The following is a 24712-nucleotide window of genomic DNA, read 5'->3' as shown; positions in this document are numbered from 1 at the left end:
AGCCATATCCCACAAGTGAGATCCATGAAGTCAAAGTGATAGGGTTATTTCTTATTTTTTATACGGGCCTACGCCTCAGGCATTATTGAAACTCGGGACAAAATAAACTTTTTCTCACATCTTTTTTTTTATATTAACATTTGAAATATGTCTTGTTTTTATATAGCAAAGTATCAGCCCTCACACCATGTAAAGGATCAAGAAAGATATTAATGAAATGTTTTTCTTTATAAAATGCACCTAAAAATACAAAATGTATGTTGGTATAAAAAATGTACTGTATACTGTACCAACACAATACATTATGTTGATGTGCTATAATACAGTGGTGAAAAAGTACACAAAAGTCATACTTGACTAATAGTAAAGATACTTTAATTGAAAATGACTAAAGTAAAAGTCTAAAGGTATTATGTTTTAAATACACTTGAAAAGAATTGTCTAAATATAAGAGAAACAAAACATCCCCATACAGAGCCTAACAGTTTTGTTAAAAAAAACTATTTCAACAAGTGCTTTTCAACTGGTTTCTCCTGGTACAGAGGCTGTAGCTTTACTGGTCTCTGTTGGTACATTTTCCTCTGTAGTAGACAGAGTATCTGAGCTACTCTCTATTGCTGTACATGTTGTATCTGAAATGGTATCTACTGGTCCGGAGGGTGCACCTAGAATGTACTTTCCTGGATTGGATAGAGTACCAATGCCCACCTTTGGACTAAATTCTGTGGCTATAGAAACAGCTGACAATCCTGGACTGTTTCTATCAGGAGTGTCTGTACTGTCTGACACTGAGCTAGTGGGTCTCCTCAGACCTGATAGGTCAGGTCTTCCTCTCTCTCTGTCTGCGTGACTACCAATCCTCTGAGTTTACATTGTCTTCACTACGCTTCCTTGTTCTACACCCATCTGGTTGCCATGTCTTATAGATTATGGTTTTGGGGCGAGAGGTGGTCGGGTGGCTTTGCAGGGGAGTGGTTGTTCGGGAGAAGTTGGGCTCTTTCCTTCCTCTCCCTTCTCTCCTTTCTTCCCTCTTTCTTCTCCCTCTCCTTTCATCTGCTCTTCTTCATTATTTTCCATCTCTCTCTCCTGTCCCTTTTTTTCTCCTCCATCACCTCTCCTATCTGTCTCTTCTTGTCCCTCTCCCTCCACTCTCACTAAATCATCTTCTACTACCTTCTCTTTCTCAACGTGCTCTCCCTCCTCTCTTGTCCACGTCTCCTTTCCTCTGCTCTCCTCCCCTGTGTCTAAGGTTTTTTGGGACATAAGCTGTACATCTCCCTCTCCATCTCTCTCTGTGCCATTATCACTCATGCTTTGGTCAGGTCCTCTCCCATGATGCTCTCTGCTGTGCTGTGTCTCCAGGATCTGTGGGTACGGTGAATTATAGTTAAGGCTGCTCCGAGGTGGCTTCGGAGGAGCAGTTTGGCCGGTATCCCCTGGTACACTCCCCAAGGTAAAGTTCATGTTCTGTTTGGATTCTGCGTTCTGCTCTTTTTCTTCCCTCCGTTTCTTTCCGGACTCCCCACCCCACACCTGATTCTGGTTGTTCAGTTTGAACGGGATATTACTCACAATAACATCTGAGTCAGTGGATCCTGCCTTGTCCAGTAATGGTTTCTTCTCTCCCTCACCATCTCCAGTTTTCACAGCCTCACTGTTCTGGTTGATCTGATTGACCCTATCCTTTACACTTGTGTTCTGAGTGAGTTCTTCATCTAGTAATAGCTTTTTCTCCTCTTCCACAATCTCTGCCTGGCTGATTGCCACCGCCTTCTCTCGATCCTCTTCAGGATGGCTGGCATTCCCTGTGCTCCGCAAATCTAGAGGAACAAAAACAAAGGAGAGAAAAGAAGGGAAGTCAGTGGGTATGCAGGTATGAAGATACTAGAGGGATTAGAAAGAAAGGGAAATCCAACTTCAGACAAAGTGACAGATTTTCTTCAGTTGATTTTGAGTCTAAACCGAACACAATGAATCAACACAATGTCACTACAACTTCAAGGAGATTCATAATAAAGAACCCTGTTATACGGTATTACTGTCCTTAATTAAAGATACGGACTTACCTTTGGAATGCTTCTTGATGAGCCAGACCACAACAGCAACCACAACAGCAACCAACAACAAGACACCTGCACCAATACCAGTGTAGATGTAGATCTCAGGATTACCTGACACACACACATACAGACAGATACACACAGGTCAGGTCACATGGTCAGTGGAAACTGAACAAAGGATTTTCTATTTCTTTATCAACAGCATTAAAATACTTGGACATGATTTAACCTTGACTGAGTATACCAACAGAATGGTATTCGCTTTACAAAACCCAAGCCCTCTACATCTCGCCTATCTCTCTTTACCTGTGGCCAGGCAGTCGTTGCTGTTGTATGTCTGTGTCTTCTCACTGACTGGGTTCCTGGCCTCACAGATGTAGCTGACTGACTCTGGGGATTTGATGTTGTAGTGCTGTCCAGTCTGCTCCTGGCTCCACATCTCCCCCTGGTGGTCAGATCAAGACCAGCGATACTCCACCAGTGGACCCTCGGCACTGCAGTGAATTGTTGCCACGGTTCCGTTCAATTCACAGGTGACTTCAGGTTGTGATACTGGGTCTGTGGATGGAAATGGAGGAGTATGTTATGCAAAAGTGGAGGGAAAGTAAGGAATATTTCACACACATACTCTTATTCTTTAAAATGTGTTTGTGTTGTAAAATGTTCTCTCTGTTAGTTTAGTAACGACTGTTGGCTGGCTGGTGATACTAAATGTCAATCATAGAAGTTTGAACATTGACATTATGTCATTAATGGAGGAGTACATCAGACAGAGGGCACTTGGTGACACACACACACACACTACACACACATTACACACACAGTGCACACACAGTACACACACTGTACACAGACACACACTGCACACGCACACACACTGCACACACACACTGCACACAGCTCTTTCTCTTTACAATGTGCTTGTGTTCCCAGGTTTTTTGCTGTTAGCTTAGTAACAACTGTTGGACTGAAAGTCTTGCTCAATCATGGAAATGTTGACATTATTCCCCCACAGACCGGAATGGCTGGTTCTAGGCCAGGGCATCTGATGTGATATCTATCTCTGGAATTCTTATCATGGGGACTTTTGGAGAGCACGGCATAGGTTTAATTTATGGTTGAGTACTTATCATATTACAACAAGCCAGTGGTTGCCAACCAAGTGACTTTATGACCCAAACGTCGGTCCTGATTCATCCTTTAGGAAACCCTGACTCACCAATGACTTCCACTCTCTGCTGAAAGGTCTGTATTTCCACACCAATCGTACACTCTGCCTCATACACGCCGCTGAGCTGCTTGGTCAGCTGTCTGATTGTGATTTCTCCAGTCGTGGTGTTCAAGGATATCCTCCCTTTAAAATCACGAAATTCATGTATCTCGGCAGTGTCCCATTCCACCGCCTTATTTACACCATGTTTCCACAGGATCTCCAGTAAAACTCCACCACGGATCCCAGGGTTGATAATGACATTGCCGTTTGTGATGACATAACGGGTGGTGGACGGTCCAGCTGCTATGGGATGAGAACAGAGTTACACCACAGTTAACATGACATAGTCACATTGCCCTCATATGGTATAAATGGGCTGAGTTATTGTAAGGAACAATGTTATTACCCTGTAATACAACAGTCTTCCCCCTAGTTTATTTTCTAGACAGTGTAGAAAGGCCCCAAAAGCAACACCTGGGACAAAATGCAGTAACTGAAACCCAAAATATTTTAGGGCGGGGAAACAGAAGGTGTGGGGAATAGATGGTGGGTAAACTCTAGCTAGGCTAGTAATTAGCCTAAATTCAGTTGTAGTATTTTTCAGTGGTATAAAGTACTTAAGTAAAACTACTTTAATGTACTGCTTAAGTAATTTGGGGGGGTATCTGTACTTTACTATTTATATTTTGACAACTTTTACTCAACTACATTCCTAAAGAAAATCATGTAAAAATTACACCATACTTTTCCCTGACACCCAAAAGTACTTGTTACATTTTGAATGCTTAGCAGACAGGAAAATTGTCCTTTTCAAACACATCAAGAGAACATCCCTGGTCATCCCTACTGCCTCTGATCTGGCTCAATAAACACACACGCCTTCTTTGTAAATTATGTCGGAGTGTTGAAGTGTGCCCCTGGCCAAAAATAAATGCTTCCTTAATATAAGGAATGTGAAATGATTTATACTTTAACTTTTGATAATTAAGTATATTTAAAACCAAATACTTTTAGACTTTTACTCAAGTAGTATTTTACTGGGTGACTTTCACTTTTACTTGTGTAATTTTCTACTAAGGTATCTTTACTTTTACTCAAGTATGACAATGATGTACTTTTTACACCACTGGTATTCTAAATAACATTTATGTCAATAAAATAAAATACATTCGTAAGCAAAAGCAATAGAAAAAGGCTAACAATACCAAATGTATTCCTAGGACAATCCATCAAGGGATTTTACTAGGACAGGAGAGTAGTGAAGGAGCGTAGATCAGCGCGTCCAAACACGTGGTCTCACTAGACTGACATCTCAGCTTTCTTTAATTGTGTCTCGACTTATAAATAGTCTACTAGCCCGGGGAAATACATTCACTTACCATTGACGAATTGTCCGCCATAAATGCAACAGAATATAGTGACTATGCCTATTATACTGGGAGTTGATATTCCTTGGTCAGCCATCACCCGCAGGTGCGATCCATATGAAAGTGAAAGTGTTGTTGTTTCTCTTGAGGACTATTATGTGTTTGTCGTGTGTGTGGATGCTCACATGGAATGTAGTCGACCACGGTGGCCTGCTGAAGTCATCCGAGGTCAAGGAAAGGACATTTGGATGTAAATTCTCTCTTTGACTGGCTAAAATTAGAAAAACGTACAACAATTCGCAGTTTGGGGGGAAGGCAATTGGAATTTCCCAAGTGCAGGTGATGCAACTAACTTTATTGAACACTAGATGTCAGCATAGTTCTACAATTCATGAAAACTGTAGTTCACTGGCTTGCTCCATTCAAATTCAAGACCAATCACCTACACCTGGGTACTTCTGGTAGATTGAGGAAAAGAAAGGTATCAACACGTTCTGCCATGTTGCTTTCACTTGTCCAATCCTTTCAGATGTGCTCTCCAGTAGGTATATAGGGCTCAGTTTGGAATTGGTAAGTGATTACAGTGTATGAGCTTGCCACTCCTAAGTACAGACCCAGGGTCAGTTTTGAACGATGACCTAGCGTTAGGTTCAGAAAGGAAAAGCTGATCTGAAACCAGTATCATAAGTCAATGTTATATGACTAATGTAAATAAAAAAAGAAGTACATTTGTTGAAATCGTCATCATTTATGAGAATGTCCTAATATGGAGTTGTGTGGCATTTAATGCCACACAATGAATAAAAAAAATTGAAACAGCGTTTTGTTAAAAAAGGTTGTGTTTAGGATGTGGCTGAGAAAATGCTTGTGTTGATACTGATGAGAAGATGAAGAGTTTGTTTGAAGCTTATTTTAAGATATGACATCTCTGCACTGCTGAGGGAGTAGATACATACAGGACCTGCTGATTGGATCATTTCCTCTTCTGAGACACACACACACAGTGAGACCCAGGAAAGAGTCTGACTACTAAACTGAAACCTGTACATTTTTCTCACAGTACATGTAGTAACTACACAATGGCCTGTACATTACCACTGGCATTCCTTGTCCTTCATGGATTTCTCTTTCTTTCAGCAGGTAAGACTCTCCCTCTAACCCCCCAAGCCTGTGGATTGGTTTTTGAGGATGTTTTGTTTCGTCCGGGTTTGTTTACAGTAAAAAAGATGAGTAATTGTTGGATCAGTTATTTGAGAAGAGGATGTCTATTGATTTTAAATAGCATGCTTTTCATTTAAATGATCATCAAATAGGGTCAATCTGGTGAATAAATAACTCTTACCTATTGATGGTCACGTTCATGGATTGCTATTGAACCTTTACATTTGATCACAATTGATTTGAGCAATGTTAGGGAGAATATGAACAACGACGTGGGCATGAAAAATTACATTGAAAATGTCTCTTCTGTGGTGCCTCTATTACGTGTTATCTTGTAAATGTAACAATGTTAATTTTTTTATTTTACCTTTATTTAACTAGGCAAGTCAGTTAAGAACAACTTCTTATTTACAATGACAGCCTAGGAACAGTGGGTTAACTGCCTTGTTCAGGGGCAGAACGACAGATTTTTACCTTGTCAGCTTGGGGATTCGATCTTTGATATCGCAATTTTATCTCATTATTAGAGTGATTTGTATGGATGTTGTAAATGCTATTTAGATATTTTAAGATCATTATGTGGTACAATACTTATTTCTTTACTTAAGTGTTTTTTTCCATGCCAATGTAATTTATTTGATTTCAATTACCATTGATATATAAATGTATAAGATATCGGTCATTTGACCAAGATTCATATCCTATTTACTCAAGGAGAAGGCTTAATCTGACCATCTGTGTCTATGATATTGTCCCCAGATAGGCCATTTGATTTGAAGAGGTCCTGTTGTTTTAGTATCTGTGGCCTTTCAGAAAGTTGTGGTTTTAGACATGTTCTGTTTCAAACACCCAGTACACAAGAACAGGAAGCTGTAATAGAATCATCTGTGTTCATGTGGCTGACTAAACCAGTTGAATATGTCTTTTCATACAGTAGCATTATTTGAATTTGATCCAAGTTAAAAACACTTGGTTTTTTGTGACACTTTATTTTTGTGACACTTTATAAATTGTGACACTTTATTTTACGGGCCTGTTTTAGAGCATATTTGCCTGGTAGTTGTCCTAACTGACAAATGATGAGGAACTAACAATGGACAGTTGTACTTGAAATTAACTTATTTTACTTTGAAATGTAGCATACATAAATGGTCATTTATACTGTAGATAAATGCTTGACCAAAAATGTCAATAATAAGATTTGAATTAGATCACATTTTCTAACTCTTTATTGACCCCAAAATGTAATAAAAGTATGTTACCGTCAGCAACAACAGAGAATTATTTCTGATCTCTTTTCTTCCCTTCTATCACAGATTCATGCAATCATTATTTCCAACCTGGAACTGACTTCACCATCCCTCTGAAATACACTGACTTGATTTCGAAAGAAATAACCTGGAAACACAATGGCAACGTTATATTTAAAAGAAAGAATGGAATGTTCAAACCAGGCAAGGCTGAGGACATCATAGATGATGGGTCTCTCCAGCTCAAAGGCCTGGCGTTGGCAAACGAAGGTCCTTACACAGCAGAGGTGTTCAACAGCGACGGGACAAGCATCAAAGAACAGTCCTTCAGGCTGTGTATGAAGGGTAAGCCTCTTTCTTTCCAACCATACAAGTACCGTATCCTCTCCTTTAGAGACACTGACATTTTGTTTCTCTCCAGAAAAGGTCTCCAAGCCCTCAGTGAAATTCACCTGTTCTGCTAAGGACGTCACCTTAACCTGTACCTTGACCAACACTGAGGGAGTGACTTTCAAGTGGAGCCAGAACGGACAGCCTTTAAACTGGGAAACAAAAACAACCTTTATCATCGATCTGAAACAACTGAAAGAGCAGGACACCTTCACCTGCTCTGCATTCAACGAGGTCAGCATGGAGAAAAGTGACCCCATCAAACCAACATGCAACGGTACAGTATGTTTTGAAGGGCTCAATTGCAATTCTCTTTGTGTATCTCTGTCTTTCTCTTTCTCTCTGTTTTCTTCTGTCTCTCTCTTTTTCTTCTGTTTTCAGGAAAAAAGTGACCAATATTTAAGATTGGTGGAGCACCACATAAAAAAGAGAAAAAGACAGTAAAACATCTCATTTGTCTCTCCTCTGCTCCACCCCTCATCCCCCACCCTCCTCTCAGCTGTCTCAAAATCGGGTGATCATCAGTTACTGGTTGGATTTGATTTCCTGACCATGGTGGGCATCCTGGCCGGGGGAGGGGGCTTGGTACTCCTCCTCATCATCATCACCTTGGTGTGCTGTTGCCTCAGCCGACGCAAGAGCTAGATGCGCATTGAAGGTAATCGCTTCAGACCAAAGCTCAAATGTCTATGGTTATTGTGTTGGTGTTCTGTGCACAGAAACATTTATGGTATCTACAGTATCTTTCTTTTGTTCCCTCCCTAATTTCATCTGTTCATACTCCTTCACAGAGGAAAGAGTTGAGACTAGCCCCCCTGACCAAGACCCAGCATCCTTTTTTCTTTTTTTATTAAATTTTTTTATTTAAGGGGTGGATCAGCTTAATATTGCGGAAAGAATGTTGCTGCCAATGTAATTGTCTGCATCATTTCCTATCCCCCATATTTTTGGGGTAAATATATATATCCATACACGCATGCATACATATACACATATATACATACACATACCTATATAGACATACATACTTTTTTAAAGAATATACCTTTATTATTATTCCCCGCAAACCCTACCACCGATCCCCCAATTGGAGTAAACTAATAAACACTTCTGCTTTTTCTTCAATTTATACACATTTTACACATTTTACAGACACAGTCTACTTTACAATAGTTCTCTCTTGTTTGTTCTTAGTCCTTCCTCTATTTGTAACTATGCTATTTCACAAGGTCCGAACCTATATACATTTTACAGGTCCCGTATGCTTTACATTGTTTATCTTGTTATTAGTCCCACCCTTCAGCTCCATTCAACCCCTCCCATCTGTCTCTCAACATCATCCATTTCGGATTTTTATTTGCCATATATTTTTCAACTGTGCTGTGATGCTTCACAAAAGAATTGAACCTTCCTATTCTCATAGCTTCTACAGATTGTAAATTAAAAATAAACATTTTTGCTAAAATAATTATTATATTATTGATTGACTATGGCTTTTCAAATCACCCAGTATTGCTATCTGTAGCGTTAGTTCTAGGCAAATGTTGCAATTCTTCAGCCATTCCTGGACCTGTGACCAAAAACGAGCTACATATGGACAATACCAAAATAAATGATCTAATGACTCTGCCTCCTCACAGCAGAATCTGCAGAGCTGGGAAGATTGTATCCCCCATATATATAACATTCTATTAGTTGCAAGAATTTTGTATAGTAATTTAAATAGAAAAATTCGAAGTTTTGAATCCGGCGTTGTTTTGCGTATCAATTCATAAACCATGTGCCATGGAATGGGTACATCGCAAATCTCTTCCCAACTATTTTGCTATTTATATGGCACAGCTGTCTGTTTTTTGGTCCTTAAATTAAATTGGTATATGTTTTTATTTATCACACTTTTCTTTAACCATTTATGTTCTTTAATACAGGGCCGACATACAAGTTCCTTACTTTTTTCCCCTTCTACTTGCCTCTTCCATTTTTGTGGTAATGCTGCAATTAATTGGTTGTAATTTTGGGGAGAGCAGACATTTCCATATGTCTGTGTTAGCTGCATGTGTGACAACTCCACCAGTTCTATTTATGATATCATTCACTAAAATTATACCTTTTGTAAACATTTCTTCGATAAATACAGTTTTTTTAATCAATTAGTATATTTGAATTTAACCACAATATTTGTTGTACTATTTGTTCCGTCCTTTCAGGTGGATTAAACTGAAATTGCAACCAACCTTCTAAGGCTTGTTTAAAAAATAAAGATATTTTGGAGATTATTTCCTTTTCAAACAACTGAAAGTGAGCAGGTGTAATCTGAATAAAGGGGAAAAGGCCCTTCTTGAATATAGGATGAGACATTCGTACCAATTGACTAGAGAACCAGTTTGGATTTAAGTATAACTTTTGTATGACTGATGCCTTTAGTGAGAGGTCTAATGCTTTAATATCTAATAATTTCTTCCCTCCGAATTCATATTCTTTATATAAATATGCCCTTTTAATTTTATCTGGCTTGCCGTTCCAAATAAAATTGAATATTTTTTGTTCATATAATTTAAAAAGCAGGTCACTAGGTGTAAGCAAAACCATAAGCAAATAGGTAAACTGTGATATAACTAAAGAGTTAATCAGGGTGATTTTTCCACAAATAGACAGGTATTTTACTTTCCATGGTAGCAAGATCTTATCTATTTTTGCTAACTTTCCATAAACATTTATTGGAGTGAGATCATTTCTTTCTTTTGGGATTTGTATACCGAGTATGTCCACATCTCCGTCAGACCATTTAATTGGTAAACTACATGGTAATGTAAAATGTTAATTTTTTTAGTGATCCAATACGTAATATGGTACATTTATCATAATTTGGTTTTAATCCAGAGAGGATAGCAAAAGTATCTAGATCCTCTATGAGGCCGTGGAGAGACTCTAATTGTGGTTTAAAAAGAAAACATGAATCATCAGCGTACAATGACACCTTAGTTGTTAAGCCACGGATTTCTAATCCCTTAATATTATTGTTTGATCTAATCTGAACAGCTAACATTTCGATGGCAATAATAAATGGATATGCCGATAGTGGACAACCTTGTTTTACTCCTCTAGATAGTTTAACAATTTCTGAGATGTAGCCATTATTTACTATTTTACACCTAGGGTTACTATACATAACCTTAACCCATTTTATAAGAGATTCCCCAAAATTGAAATATTCTAGGCATTTATATATAAACTCCAGTCGTACTTTATCAAAAGCCTTTTCAAAATCAGCTATGAAAACCAGGCCTGGTGTCCCCGATATTTCATAGTGTTCTATTGTTTCCAGTACTTGTCTTATATTATCTCCAATGTATCGTCCATGTAAAAAACCTGTCTGATTAGGATGAATAATATCTGACAATAGTTTTTTAATTCTATGCGCCAAGCATTTTGCTAGGATTTTTGCATCACAACTGTCACGTTCCTGACCTTATTTCCCTTGTTTTGTATTTATTTAGTATGGTCAGGGCGTGAGTTGGGGTGGGCAGTCTATGTTATTTGTTTCTATGTTTAGGTTTGTTCGGTTGGCCTAATATGGTTCTCAATCAGAGACAGGTGTTTGTCATTGTCTCTGATTGGGAGCCATATTAAGGTAGGCTGTTCTCACTGTTTGTTTGTGGGTGATTGTTGCTGTGTCTATGTTTGTTTGCCACACGGTTTCGTTTCATTCGTGTGAGTTCCTTCCTGTTCGTGCGTTCATGGTTTATGTTCTAAAGTTCAGGTCTGTTCACGTCATTTTTGTATTTTGTCAGTGTTCTGTTTTGTTGGATATCATTAAAATTCGACATCATGAACATTCACCACGCTGCGCCTTGGTCCTCCTCTCTTCCACCTAAAGATGAGCGTTACAACAACACTGAAGTGTAAGAGGTCTCCAATTGTTTAAATGGACTGGATCTTTATATATACCACTTGGGTCCTGTTTCAGTAATGATATCAGACCTTCTTGTTGTGTGTCTGATAATCTACCATTTATATAGGAGTGGTTAAAACAAGCTAATAATGGTCCTTTGAGTATATCATTTTTTTTTTGTATACTTCCACTGGTATGCCATCCAGCCCTGGAGTTTTCCCATCCTTAAAGGCCCCAATTGCATCAAGCAGTTCCTCCTCTGTAATTTGGCCTTCACATGAGTCTTTCTGTACAGATGTTAATTTTACATTATTATTAGGGAAAAAATCCATACAATAAGTTTCAGTTAGTGGAGATGGAGGAGCCTGAAACGAAAACATATTCTTAAAGTACTTTACTTACTCTTTCAAAATATCATTTGGTAAATCATGTGTGACTCCATCATTTGTAACAAGTTTTAATACATTTTCTTTGGTAGCATTTCTATATTGAAGATTGAAAAAGAATTTGGTGCATTTTTTTCCCCATATTCCATCCAGTTCGCTTTATTTTTATAATATATTACACTGGATCTTTCTTGAATAAGTTCCTCCATTTCTTTTTGTTTTTCGTCTAACTTATTCTGTGCCTCTATGGTACCGTTTTTATTGCTATCTAACTGTACTGTTAGTCCTTCAATTTCCTTTGTTAATATGGACTCTTTTGATCTTAAATGAGTAGTGAATTGAGTAGTGAATTGCATTGCCTCTAAAGGCACATTTAAAAGTGTCCCATACGATAAGGGGATCTGCAGTACCCATGTTATGTCTGAAAAAGTCAGTTATAAATTCTTCTGTCCTAGTTCTAAACAATTTATCATCTAGTAGGCTTTGATGAAATTTCCAATATCCTCGCCCACATGGAAATTCTGTAAGAGTAATATATATATGCTAATTATGTGATGATCCGACCGCATTCTGTCCCCATCAACACTTTTTAAACTTTTGGTGCCAGTGCGAATGACATAAGAAAGTAATCAAGATGACTAGCTTGATTAAGCCTCCGCCATGTATATCTCACTAGGTCAGGGTATTTAAGTCTCCATATATCCACTAATTACAATATATCCATGACATTCATGATTTCCTTAAGTGCCTGAAGGTGATAGTTTGTAGTGTGATTTCCTTTCCGGTCCATAGAGGTATTTAAGACCGTATTAAAATATCCCACCATAATAATAGAGTCTAGTGTTGCTTGTAGAGTTGATAAATTCTTATATTTTCAAAGAAGCTTGGATCATCATTATTCGGACCGTATAGGTTAATAAGCCATATCTGTTTATTGTCCAATAACATATTTAAAATAATCCATCTAACTTGAGGATCTGTTTGGACAATTTGCACATTTGGATCAAAATTATTGTTAATTAAAACCATCACCCCTTTTGAATTTCTTTACCCATGGGAGAAATATATTTGGCCCCCTCAGTTCTTTCCCTCAGTTCTTTTTCCACAAAACTTAATCTAAAACTGTTGAATGGGTTTCCTGTAAACAATAGATATTATATTCCTTCTCTTTTAGCCAGGTAAATACTGATTGTCTTTTCTTATTATCTGCTAGGCCATTACAATTGTAACTGGCTATACTTATTTCACCACTTACCATAATGAGACACAACTTTCAATTATTTTTATCAAAATATATGTTTTTAAACGTACCATTAAAAAGTAACATGATGATTGAGTGTCTATATAGCTGTACCATGATATTTGCATATTTGCATTTCTACTAAGTAAACCTCCAATTGGTCCCTACTATTCCACCCGCTAAAAGCCCTCCTCATCCCAATGCCCGGCAGACCACCCTCGACCCCCTGTATCCCATAACCCATAACCGACTGGGATCCATCCTTTGAAAAGAGCACACAGTGCCATTTACCGAATTGAAGTAGATTAACTGCCAAATGCATTTCCATCGCCCTCACCTCGATTTGTATTATATATAGCTGTGGATCATCCTCTATTGTCCCTAACATCTTTTACTCCTTCGCAACAGTTGTGGGATACACACATACACTCAACCCTTACCCCCACACAACCATAAACTCACTTTCTCAACAATTGCACCAACCCAGAGCCCAACTCAAGATAGATCTTTGATTTACAAATGCAGTTGCAGCTGCATGAGAAGGCCTGCGAAGACCGTGCAAAAATTGAGAGGTTTTCTTTACCATTGTCACATCCTAGATGATGGAGGTCAAATGTACACCTTTTCCCTGAAACACCCACAATACGGTCACCCGTATTGACCATATTCCCAACCATCTCCATGCAGTCCGACTTTGATTTTGTGCCACTAGGGTCACAATAATATACCCCCTCTCTGAATGTCCGAGTTCTCATTAGCAGCTTGGAGAATTTCTTTGTGTAGTACGCTCTCCCTTTAGGGGGCTTTGGCTTTGCATGACCAACCCTGCCAAGCAGGCTCAGAATCTTGAGGGGGCAGTGCTGCTCTTGGTCTCTGACCTCATTTGGCTGCATACAGACCGCTGACAGCAAGCACATAAAACAGTTAGGGACTTCTCCTTAGTATCTGGGTCATTCAGGTGGGTGTCTAGGGTATAGGGTCATGGACTGTACCATTAAAATAGGATCATAAATAATTAGATTTAATTTATTTTAAAAATGTAGTTCCCCATGGTAGGACAATAATAAATCAAATGTATAATTTATTTTAAAACTGTTCCACCATGATAGGACAATACATAAATAAGACGTATAATTCATTATAAAAGTATATCCATCATCTGAACAACATTGAAAGCCCTCTCATACCCCGGCTCACAGCAATACATTGGCTCTGGGATTTGCAACCATTTCATTACTCACTCACTCAACTTTCCAAACATAACAAATAAAATAAAAAATAAACACACACCACACCATCCACACATACTGTGCCTCCTGTTTACTTAGTTTTTATCTTCACTATGTTGAATTAGTGCTTGTGTGTTCAATTAGTTATATGTGAAGAAATATAGAAAAGCTATATTTTTTATTGTATTGTTACAATCCATAGCCGGGATTGACCCAGCATCCTTACCACCCAGAGGGCCAGACAAAGCGTCCTTCTCAGAGGGCCAGAAGCAAAGGCAGAGACCCCCCGATGGGGCCCCACCTGGTTCCACCGGCCCCAGGCCCACGGCCAGAGCCTCCAGCCAGGCTGCGCCCCAACCCAGAGCCCAGGCTCGAGGGAGGTCTCCACAGACACCAATGGATGACGATGAAGAATATCCCCCACCGCTACCCCAGCCCAGGAAGAAAGGCCCTCAACCCCCCCAGACAATGAGTCTGGAAACAGGTTTAGCCTATATACTTTCTGATCCAAGGAAAGGAGTTTTAGCAGTCTACATGTTGAAAATGTTGTTATCTAAAGAATAGAAAAGGAAGGAAAATATCCACACAGTGTTCTTTTCATCCAATGCCTTTTCAAAATTCTGTTTCATTGTTTTTATGTTGAGTGTTTATCAAAATCATCCATAGGTTGTAGCCTACCTATCTATCCACCTCCTCTTGAAGTAGTGATCTTAACTTGATGTCTGTGTGGTTGTCAATAAAAAGTAAAGAATTACAGGCACATACTGTAGTCATTGACAGAATTATATTATTGCAGACCACAAAGGTAATGATGTGTTTTGAGGCAATGTATCGCATCTTTTGATGATTAATAGCTAACAGACCTGGGTTCACTTGAAATACTATTTAGGGTAATTCAATTACTTTCAAATACATTTTGAAGTTAGTGTATGGATATTTTTATTTGAAAAGTAGTTGAATATTGGAATGCATTTGGAAATACACTTAAATTATTGCCATGTATTTGAACATACTCAAATACACAGACAAATGTATTTTCAAATACAAATATTGAAATACTCCCATGCATTTGAACCCGGGTCTGCTTGGTATTTGAAATAATGTATTCTAAAATAAATATTTGAAAATTGTTTAAAATAGTATTCTATTCATAGAAATAATTTCAAATACTTCCAATGGAAGTAGTTGATTCGGTCAACATTATTTGAAAATACTCAAATACATAGGAAATAGGTATTTGAAATACAAATAATTAAAATACACATATTTGAACCAAGATCTGATAGCTAACAATTGCAACATGATAACAATAGTTCTGAAAATGTTTCTGTTCTGTTTGGATTCTGCATTCTGCTCTTTTTCTTCCCTCTGTCTCTTTCCGGACTCCCAACACCAAACCTGATTCTGGTTGTTCAGTTTGTGATGGAGAACAACTCACTAAATAGCATCTGTATCAGTGGATCCTGCATTCCTGCCTTGTCCAGTAATGGCTTCTTCTCTCCCTCACCCTCTCCAGTTTTGCTGGTCTGGTTGATCCGATTGACCGGATTGGAAAGTATCAGCTGTGGTGTCACCAAGGGAGATGACAGTAGAGGTCGACTGATTATGATTTTTCAACGCCGACACTGATACTGATTATTGGAGGACCAAAAAAAGCCGATACCAATTAAATCGGACGATTTTTATATTTATATTTGTAATAATGACAATTACAACAATACTGAATGAACACTTATTTTAACTTTATATAATACATCAATAAAATCAATTTAGTCTCAAATAAATAATGAAACATGTTCAATTTGGTTTAAATAATGCAAAAACAAAGTGTTGGAGAACGTAAAAATGCAATATGTGCCATGTAAAAAAGCTAACGTTTAAGTTCCTTGCTCAGAACATATGAAAGCTGGTGGTTCCTTTTAACATGAGTGCTCAATATTCCTAGGGAAGAAGTTTTAGGTTGTAGTTAGAGGAATTATAGGACTATTTCATATACCTTTGACTATTGGATGTTCTTATAGGCACTATAGTATTGCCAGAGTAACAGTATAGCTTCCGTCCCTCTCCTCGCCCCTACCTGGGCTCGAATCAGGGATACATCGACAACAGCCACCCTCGAAGCATCGTTACCCATCGCTCCACAAAAGCCGCGGCCCTTGCAGAGCAAGGGGAACAACTACTTCAATGTCTCAGAGTGAGTGACGTCACCGATTGAAACGCTATTATCGCGCACCCCACTAACTAGCTAGCCATTTCACATCGGTTACATCAGCCTAATCTCGGGAGTTGATAGGCTTGAAGTCATAAACAGCTCAATGCTTGAAGCACAGCGAAGAGCTGCTGGCAAATGCACGAAAGTGCTGTTTGAAGGAATGCTTACAAGCCTGCTGCTGCCTACCACCGCTCAGTCAGGCTGCTCTATCAAATATCAAATCATAGACTTAATTATAACATAACAACACACAGAAATACGAGCCTTAGGTCATTAATATGGTCAATTCCGGAAACTATCATTTCGAAAACAAAACGTTTATTCTTTCATTTACATTTACATTTAAGTCATTTAGCAGACGCTCTTATCCAGAGCGACTTACAAATTGGTGCATTCACCTTATGATATCCAGTGGAACAACCACTTTACAATAGTGCATCTAACTCTTTTAAGGGGGAGGGGGGGGTTAGGAGGATTACTTTATCCTATCCTAGGTATTCCTTAAAGAGGTGGGGTTTCAGGTGTCTCCGGAAGGTGGTGATTGACTCCGCTGACCTGGCGTCGTGAGGGAGTTTGTTCCACCATTGGGGTGCCAGAGCAGCGAACAGTTTTGACTGGGCTGAGCGGGAACTGTACTTCCTCAGAGGTAGGGAGGCGAGCAGGCCAGAGGTGGATGAACGCAGTGCCCTTGTTTGGGTGTAGGGCCTGATCAGAGCCTGAAGGTACGGAGGTGCCGTTCCCCTCACAGCTCCGTAGGCAAGCACCATGGTCTTGTAGCGGATGCGAGCTTCAACTGGAAGCCAGTGGAGAGAGCGGAGGAGCGGGGTGACGTGAGAGAACTTGGGAAGGTTGAACACCAGACGGGCTGCGGCGTTCTGGATGAGTTGTAGGGGTTTAATGGCACAGGCAGGGAGCCCAGCCAGCAGCGAGTTGCAGTAATCCAGACGGGAGATGACAAGTGCCTGGATTAGGACCTGCGCCGCTTCCTGTGTGAGGCAGGGTCGTACTCTGCGAATGTTGTAGAGCATGAACCTACAGGAACGGGTCACCGCCTTGATGTGAGTTGAGAACGACAGGGTGTTGTCCAGGATCACGCCATGGTTCTTAGCGCTCTGGGAGGAGGACACAATGGAGTTGTCAACCGTGATGGCGAGATCATGGAACGGGCAGTCCTTCCCCGGGAGGAAGAGCAGCTCCGTCTTGCCGAGGTTCAGCTTGAGGTGGTGATCCGTCATCCACACTGATATGTCTGCCAGACATGCAGAGATGCGATTCGCCACCTGGTTATCAGAGGGGGGAAAGGAGAAGATTAATTGTGTGTCGTCTGCATAGCAATGATAGGAGAGGCCATGTGAGGATATGACAGAGCCAAGTGACTTGGTGTATAGCGAGAATAGGAGAGGGCCTAGAACAGAGCCCTGGGGGACACCAGTGGTGAGAGCACGTGGTGCGGAGACAGATTCTCGCCACGCCACCTGGTAGGAGCGACCTGTCAGGTAGGACGCAATCCAAGCGTGGGCCGCGCCGGAGATGCCCAGCTCGGAGAGGGTGGAGAGGAGGATCTGATGGTTCACAGTATCAAAGGCAGCCGATAGGTCTAGAAGGATGAGAGCAGAGGAGAGAGAGTTAGCTTTAGCAGTGCGGAGCGCCTCCGTGACACAGAGAAGAGCAGTCTCAGTTGAATGACTAGTCTTGAAACCTGACTGATTTGGATCAAGAAGGTCATTCTGAGAGAGATAGCAGGAGAGCTGGCCAAGGACGGCACGTTCAAGAGTTTTGGAGAGAAAAGAAAGAAGGGATACTGGTCTGTAGTTGTTGACATCGGAGGGATCGAGTGTAGGTTTTTTCAGAAGGGGTGCAACTCTCGCTCTCTTGAAGACGGAAGGGACGTAGCCAGCGGTCAAGGATGAGTTGATGAGCGAGGTGAGGTAAGGGAGAAGGTCTCCGGAAATGGTCTGGAGAAGAGAGGAGGGGATAGGGTCAAGCGGGCAGGTTGTTGGGCGGCCGGCCGTCACAAGACGCGAGATTTCATCTGGAGAGAGAGGGGAGAAAGAGGTCAAAGCACAGGGTAGGGCAGTGTGAGCAGAACCAGCGGTGTCGTTTGACTTAGCAAACGAGGATCGGATGTCGTCGACCTTCTTTTCAAAATGGTTGACGAAGTCATCCGCAGAGAGGGAGGAGGGGGGAGGAGGGGGAGGAGGATTCAGGAGGGAGGAGAAGGTGGCAAAGAGCTTCCTAGGGTTAGAGGCAGATGCTTGGAATTTAGAGTGGTAGAAAGTGGCTTTAGCAGCAGAGACAGAAGAGGAGAATGTAGAGAGGAGGGAGTGAAAGGATGCCAGGTCCGCAGGGAGGCGAGTTTTCCTCCATTTCCGCTCGGCTGCCCGGAGCCCTGTTCTGTGAGCTCGCAGTGAGTCGTCGAGCCACGGAGCAGGAGGGGAGGACCGAGCCGGCCTGGAGGATAGGGGACATAGAGAGTCAAAGGATGCAGAAAGGGAGGAGAGGAGGGTTGAGGAGGCAGAATCAGGAGATAGGTTGGAGAAGGTTTGAGCAGAGGGAAGAGATGATAGGATGGAAGAGGAGAGAGTAGCGGGGGAGAGAGAGCGAAGGTTGGGACGGCGCGATACCATCCGAGTAGGGGCAGTGTGGGAAGTGTTAGATGAGAGCGAGAGGGAAAAGGATACAAGGTAGTGGTCGGAGACTTGGAGGGGAGTTGCAGTGAGATTAGTGGAAGAACAGCATCTAGTAAAGATGAGGTCAAGCGTATTGCCTGCCTTGTGAGTAGGGGGGGAAGGTGAGAGGGTGAGGTCAAAAGAGGAGAGGAGTGGAAAGAAGGAGGCAGAGAGGAATGAGTCAAAGGTAGACGTGGGGAGGTTAAAGTCACCCAGAACTGTGAGAGGTGAGCCATCCTCAGGAAAGGAACTTTCCGTCAAGCTCATTGATGAACTCTCCAAGGGAACCTGGAGGGCGATAAATGATAAGGATGTTAAGCTTGAAAGGGCTGGTAACTGTGACAGCATGGAATTCAAAGGAGGCGATAGACAGATGGGTCAGGGGAGAAAGAGAGAATGTCCACTTCGGAGAGATGAGGATCCCAGTGCCACCGCCCCGCTGACCAGAAGCTCTCGGGGTGTGCGAGAACACGTGGGCAGACGAGGCGAGAGCAGTAGGAGTAGCAGTGTTGTCAGTGGTAATCCATGTTTCCGTCAGTGCCAAGAAGTCGAGGGACTGGAGGGACGCATAGGCTGAGATGAACTCTGCCTTGTTGGCCGCAGATCGGCAGTTCCAGAGGCTGCCGGAGACCTGGAACTCCACGTGGGTCGTGCGCGCTGGAACCACCAGGTTAGAATGGCAGCGGCCACGCGGTGTGAAGCGTTTGTATGGTCTGTGCAGAGAGGAGAGAAGAGGGATAGACAGACACATAGTTGACAGGCTACAGAAGAGGCTACGCTAATGCAAAGGAGATTAGAATGACAAGTGGACTACACGTCTCGAATGTTCAGGAAGTTAAGCTTACGTTGCAAAAATAAAATAAAATCTTATTGACTAAAATGATATAGTACTGCTGGCGGTGAAGTAGGCTGGCTAGCAGTGGCTGCGTTGTTGACTTTGTTTGAACGTGTAGCTGGCTAGGTAACCTCTAACTGGCTAGGTAACCTCGACAATTTCTCAAAACTAAACAATTATCTTGGATACAAGGACAGCAAAGACAACTATGTAGCTAGCTACAATGTGTAATGTGAGTTTCTACAGTGCTGCTATTCGGTAGAAGTTGGCTAGCTAGCAGTGTTAGCTAGCAGTGTTGACTAGGTAGGAGACGGCAGCGCAGCGCGGCGGACGAAAATAGCTGGCTAGTTAACCGAATAATTACTCTAACCAACTCTAAGCTACACAATTATCTTAGATACAAAGATAGCAAAGACAACTATGTAGCCAGCTAACACTACACTAATCAAGTCGTTCCGTTGTAATGTAATCGTTTCTCCAGTGCTGCTATGCTGCTATGCTGCTATTCGGTGGCTAGCTGGCTAGCTAGCAGTGTTGACTACGTTACGTTACGAAAATAGCTGGCTAGTTAACCGAATAATTACTCTAACCAACTCTAAGCTACACAATTATCTTAGATACAAAGATAGCAAAGACAACTATGTAGCCAGCTAACACTACACTAATCAAGTCGTTCCGTTGTAATGAAAATGCAAGTCGTTCCGTTCAGTGAAATACGGAACCGTTCCGTATTTTATCTAACGGGTGGCATCCCTAAGTCTAAATATTGCTGTTACATTGCACAACCTTTAATGTTATGTCATAATTATGTACAATTCTGTCAAATTTATTACGGTCTTTATAGGAAGAAATGGTCTTCACACAGTTTGCAACGAGCCAGGCAGCCCAAACTGCTGCATATACCCTGACTGCTTGCACGGAACGCAAGAGAAGTGACACAATTTCCCTAGTTAAAATAAATTCATGTTAGCAGGCAATATTAACTAAATATGCAGGTTTAAAAATATATACTTGTGTATTGATTTTAAGAATGGCATTGATGTTTATGGTTAGGTACACATTGGTGCAACGACAGTGCTTTTTTCACAAATGCGCTTGTTATAAATCATCACCCGTTTGGCGAAGTAGGATGTGATTCGATAAGAAATTAACAGGCACCGCATCAGTTATATGCAACGCAGGACAAGCTAGATAAACTAGTAATATCATCAACCATGTGTAGTTAACTAGTGATTATGTTAAGATTGATTGTTTTTTATAAGATAAGTTTAATGCTAGCTAGCAACTTACATTGGCTTCTTGTGCACTCGCGTAACAGGTAGTCTCCTCGTGGAGTGCAATGTAATCGGCCACATTATGTGTCCAAAAATGTCGATTACCGATTGTAATGAAAACTTGAAATCGGCTCTAATTAATCTGCCATTCCGATTAATCGGTCGACCTCTAGCTGACAGATCTTGATTGATCCACGGAATTTGCATGGCCTTAGTTACAAAAACAAGGCAGAGGAAAGAAGGGAAGTCAGTGGGTATGCAGGTATGAAGATACTAGAGGGATTAGAAAGAAAGGGAAATGCAAGTTCAGACAAAGTGACAGATTTTCTTCAGTTGATTATGAGTCTAAACCGAACACAATGAACCAACACAATGTCACTACAACTTCAAGGAGACTCATAATAAAGAACCCTGTTATAAGGTATTACTGTCCTTAATTAAAGATATGGACTTACCTTTGGAACGCTTCTTGATGAGCCAGACCACAACAGCAACCAACAAGACACCTGCACCAATACCAGTGTAGATGTAGATCTCAGGATTACCTGACACACACACATACAGACAGATGCACACAGGTCAGGTCACATGGTCAGTGGAAACTGAACAAAGGAATTTCTATTTCTTTATCAACAGCATTAAAATACTTGGACATGATTCAATCTTGACTGAGTATACCAACAGAATGGTATTTGCTTTACAAACCCCAAGCCCTCTATATCTCGCCTATCTCTCTTGTTTACCTGTGGCCAGGCAGTCGTTGCTGTTGTATGTCTGTGTCTTCTCACTGACTGGGTTCCTGGCCTCACAGGTGTAGCTGACTGACTCTGGGGATTTGATGTTGTAGTGCTGTCCAGCCTGCTCCTGGCTCCACATCTCCCCCTGGTGGTCAGACCAAGACCAGCGATACTCCACCAGTGGACCCTCAGCACTGCAGTGAATTGTTGCCATGGTGCCTTAAAATTCACAGGTGACTTCAGGTTGTGATACTGGGTCTGTGGATGGAAATGGAGGAGTATGTTATGCAACAGTGGACGGAAAGTCAGGAATATTTCACACACATACACACATTCTTTACAATATGTTGGTGTTCTACAATGTTCTCTCTGTTAACTTAGTGACAGCTGTTGGATGGCTGGTTATACTAAATATCTTGCACAATCATGGAGGTTTTAACTTAGACATTATGTCCCCCCTCTCTCTACTCACAAACCTGCATAATTCTCCCATCTGATATACGATTGCTATCATCCTGGCATTCTGACCACAGGGACTTTAGGAGAGAGCTGAACAAAGGTTGTTTATAAGAAAAGTAAAAAGATATCTGGGGAAAAAAATATTTCAAAAGTGTGGACTAACCAAGGTTCTTTTTCAGCACTTCAAAAGCACATGACATAGTCGTTGGGAACCTTTTTGTGTTTGAACCATTTACATTTGTAACCTTTACAAAATGTGTTACATCCCCGTCTTTAGCTGGTACCTAAAAATAGGTCCCGATCCATCATTGGATCACAAGTCTCGACCTTCCATTTAAGAAACAATGACTTCCACTCTCTGCTGAAAGGTCTGTATTTCTCCACCAATCATACCCTCTGCCTCATACACCCCGCTGAGCTGCTTGGTCAGCTGTCTGATTGTGATTTATCCTGTTGTAGTGTTCAAGGATGTCCTTCCTTTATATTCACAAAATTCCCGTATCCTGACAGTGTCCCATTCCACCTCCTTGTTTACACAATTTTCCAGTGGATCTCCTGTAGAACTCCACCAGGGATCCCAGGATCGATGATGACATTCCTGTTTGTGATGACATAACGTGTTGGTGAAGCTGCAGCTGCAATGGGAAAAGAGCAGAGTTACACCCTTAGAAATATAATCATAATTCCGGTAGGTCTACTTAAATTCTATTTCTATGGTTGCATCATCACTCTTAACATGTCATATCCTTTAGTGGAGTGTTAACATCTTGTCCTACCCAGTAATAACAGCTCAGTATACATTCAGTTGTGAAGTAGGCCTACCTTTCACCTTTAAAATACACAATGGCACAGTCTATATAGTTCACATGTTCTTATAATGCACACCCTTAAAACTTCTTATGGCTGCAGGGGCAGTATTGAGTAGCTTGGATGAAAGGTGCCCAGAGGTGCCCAGAGTCCTCAGTCCCAGTTGCTAATATATGCATATTATTATTAGTATTGGATAGAAAACACTCTGAAGTTTCTAAAACTTTTTGAATGATGTCTGTGAGTAAAACAGAACTCATATGGCAGGCAAAAACCTGAGAAGAAATCCAAACAGGAAGTGAGAAATCTGAGGTTGGTCGATTTTCAACCCAGCCCCTATTGAACACACAGTGGGATATGGATCTGTTTACACTTCCTACGGCTTGCACTAGATGTCAACAGTCTGTAGAACCTTGCATGAGGCTTCTACTGTAATGTGGAGCCGGATGGGAGCTGTTTGAGTCAGTTGTCTGGCAGAGAGCCAGGTCCTGGTCACGCGCATTTCACATGATAGCGACCTGCGTTCCATTGCTTCTCTACAGACAAAGAAATTCTCCGGTTGGAACGTTATTGAATATTTATGATAATAAAATCCTAAAGATTGATTCTATACTTAGTTTGACAAGTTTCTTCGACCTGTAATATAACTTTTTGAAGTTTTCGTCCGAAGTTCGGCTGGACCTGCATGAGCGTTTGGATATGTGTAATAAACGCGCTAACAAAAGTAGCTACTTGGACATAAATAATGGACATTATCGAACAAAACAAACAGTTATTGTGGAACTAGGATTCCTGGGAGTGCATTCTGTGCATTCTGATGAAGATCATCAAAGGTAAGGGAATATTTATAATGTTATTTTTGATTTCTGTTGAATCCAACATGGCGGATAAAAAAATAAAAAATCTGAGCCCCGTCTCAGATTGCATTGTTTGCTTTTTCCGTAAAGTTTTTTTGAAATCTGACACATCGGTTGTATTAAGAACAAGTGTATCTTTAATTCTATGTAAAACATGTATCTTTCATCAAAGTTTATGAGTATTTATGTTATTTGACGTGGTTCTCTGCAATTTCTCCGGATATTTTGGAGGCATTTCTGAACATGGCGTCAATGTAAACTGAGGTTTTTGGATATAAATATTAACTTTATCGAACAAAACATATGTATTGTTTAACATGAAGTCCTATGAGTGTCATCTGATGAAGATCAAAGGTTAGTGATTCATTTTATTTCTATGTGTGCTTTTTGTGACTCCTCTCTTTGGCGCGAAAAATGGCAGAATTTTTCTGTGACTTGGTGGTGACCTAACATAATCGTTTGTGGTGCTTTCGCTGTAAAGCCTATTTGAAATCGGACACTTTGGTGCGATTAACAACAAGATTCCCTTTAAAATGGTATAAGATACATGTATGTTTGAGGAATTGTAATTATGAGATTTCTGTTGTTTGAATTTGGCACCCTGCACTTTCACTGGCTGTTGTCATATCATCCCGTTAACGGGATTTCAGTCATAAGAAGTTCTAGGCTCAATA

At 40.8% G+C, this 24712-nt stretch overlaps 1 protein-coding gene and 1 pseudogene across 2 annotated transcripts; one reads left to right on the top strand and one right to left on the bottom strand.

Moving 5' to 3' along the window:
- Positions 1 to 494: 494 nt before the first annotated feature.
- On the bottom strand, positions 495 to 22160 carry LOC139532427 (high mobility group nucleosome-binding domain-containing protein 5-like). 2 transcript variants are annotated; one of them, XM_071329993.1, is made up of 4 exons: positions 3280 to 3491; positions 2367 to 2618; positions 2067 to 2171; positions 495 to 1820 (listed from the first exon to the last, which is right to left on the bottom strand). In XM_071329993.1, exons 2-4 carry the CDS (start codon positions 2497 to 2499, stop codon positions 928 to 930), a joined length of 1131 nt encoding a protein of 376 aa, XP_071186094.1. In that variant the 5' UTR covers positions 2500 to 2618; positions 3280 to 3491; the 3' UTR covers positions 495 to 927. The 2 variants fall into 2 exon arrangements, with proteins under 2 accessions (XP_071186094.1, XP_071186093.1); XM_071329992.1 differs by lacking the exons at positions 2067 to 2171; positions 2367 to 2618; positions 3280 to 3491 and adding exons at positions 21634 to 21723; positions 21922 to 22160.
- LOC139532432 (T-cell surface antigen CD2-like) lies at positions 5455 to 14942 on the top strand (annotated as a pseudogene).
- Positions 22161 to 24712: the final 2552 nt, after the last annotated feature.

The sequence above is a fragment of the Salvelinus alpinus genome, chromosome 10 (assembly GCF_045679555.1).
Source record: "Salvelinus alpinus chromosome 10, SLU_Salpinus.1, whole genome shotgun sequence".
Lineage (NCBI taxonomy): Eukaryota > Metazoa > Chordata > Actinopteri > Salmoniformes > Salmonidae > Salvelinus > Salvelinus alpinus.
Note: the sequence above shows the minus strand (reverse complement) of the source record. Positions and strands in the feature narration are given on the sequence as shown.

Excerpts from the sequence above, each read along its gene's own strand:
- LOC139532427 (XM_071329992.1), bottom strand. The coding sequence starts at position 22,129 with ATGGCAACAATTCACTGCAGTGCTGAGGGTCCACTGGTGGAGTATCGC. Across the intron at positions 21,724-21,921 it reads CAACGACTGCCTGGCCACAG|GTAATCCTGAGATCTACATC; the intron begins GTAAACAAGAGA and ends TGTGTGTGTCAG. Across the intron at positions 1,821-21,633 it reads CATCAAGAAGCGTTCCAAAG|ATTTGCGGAGCACAGGGAAT; the intron begins GTAAGTCCATAT and ends TTGTTCCTCTAG.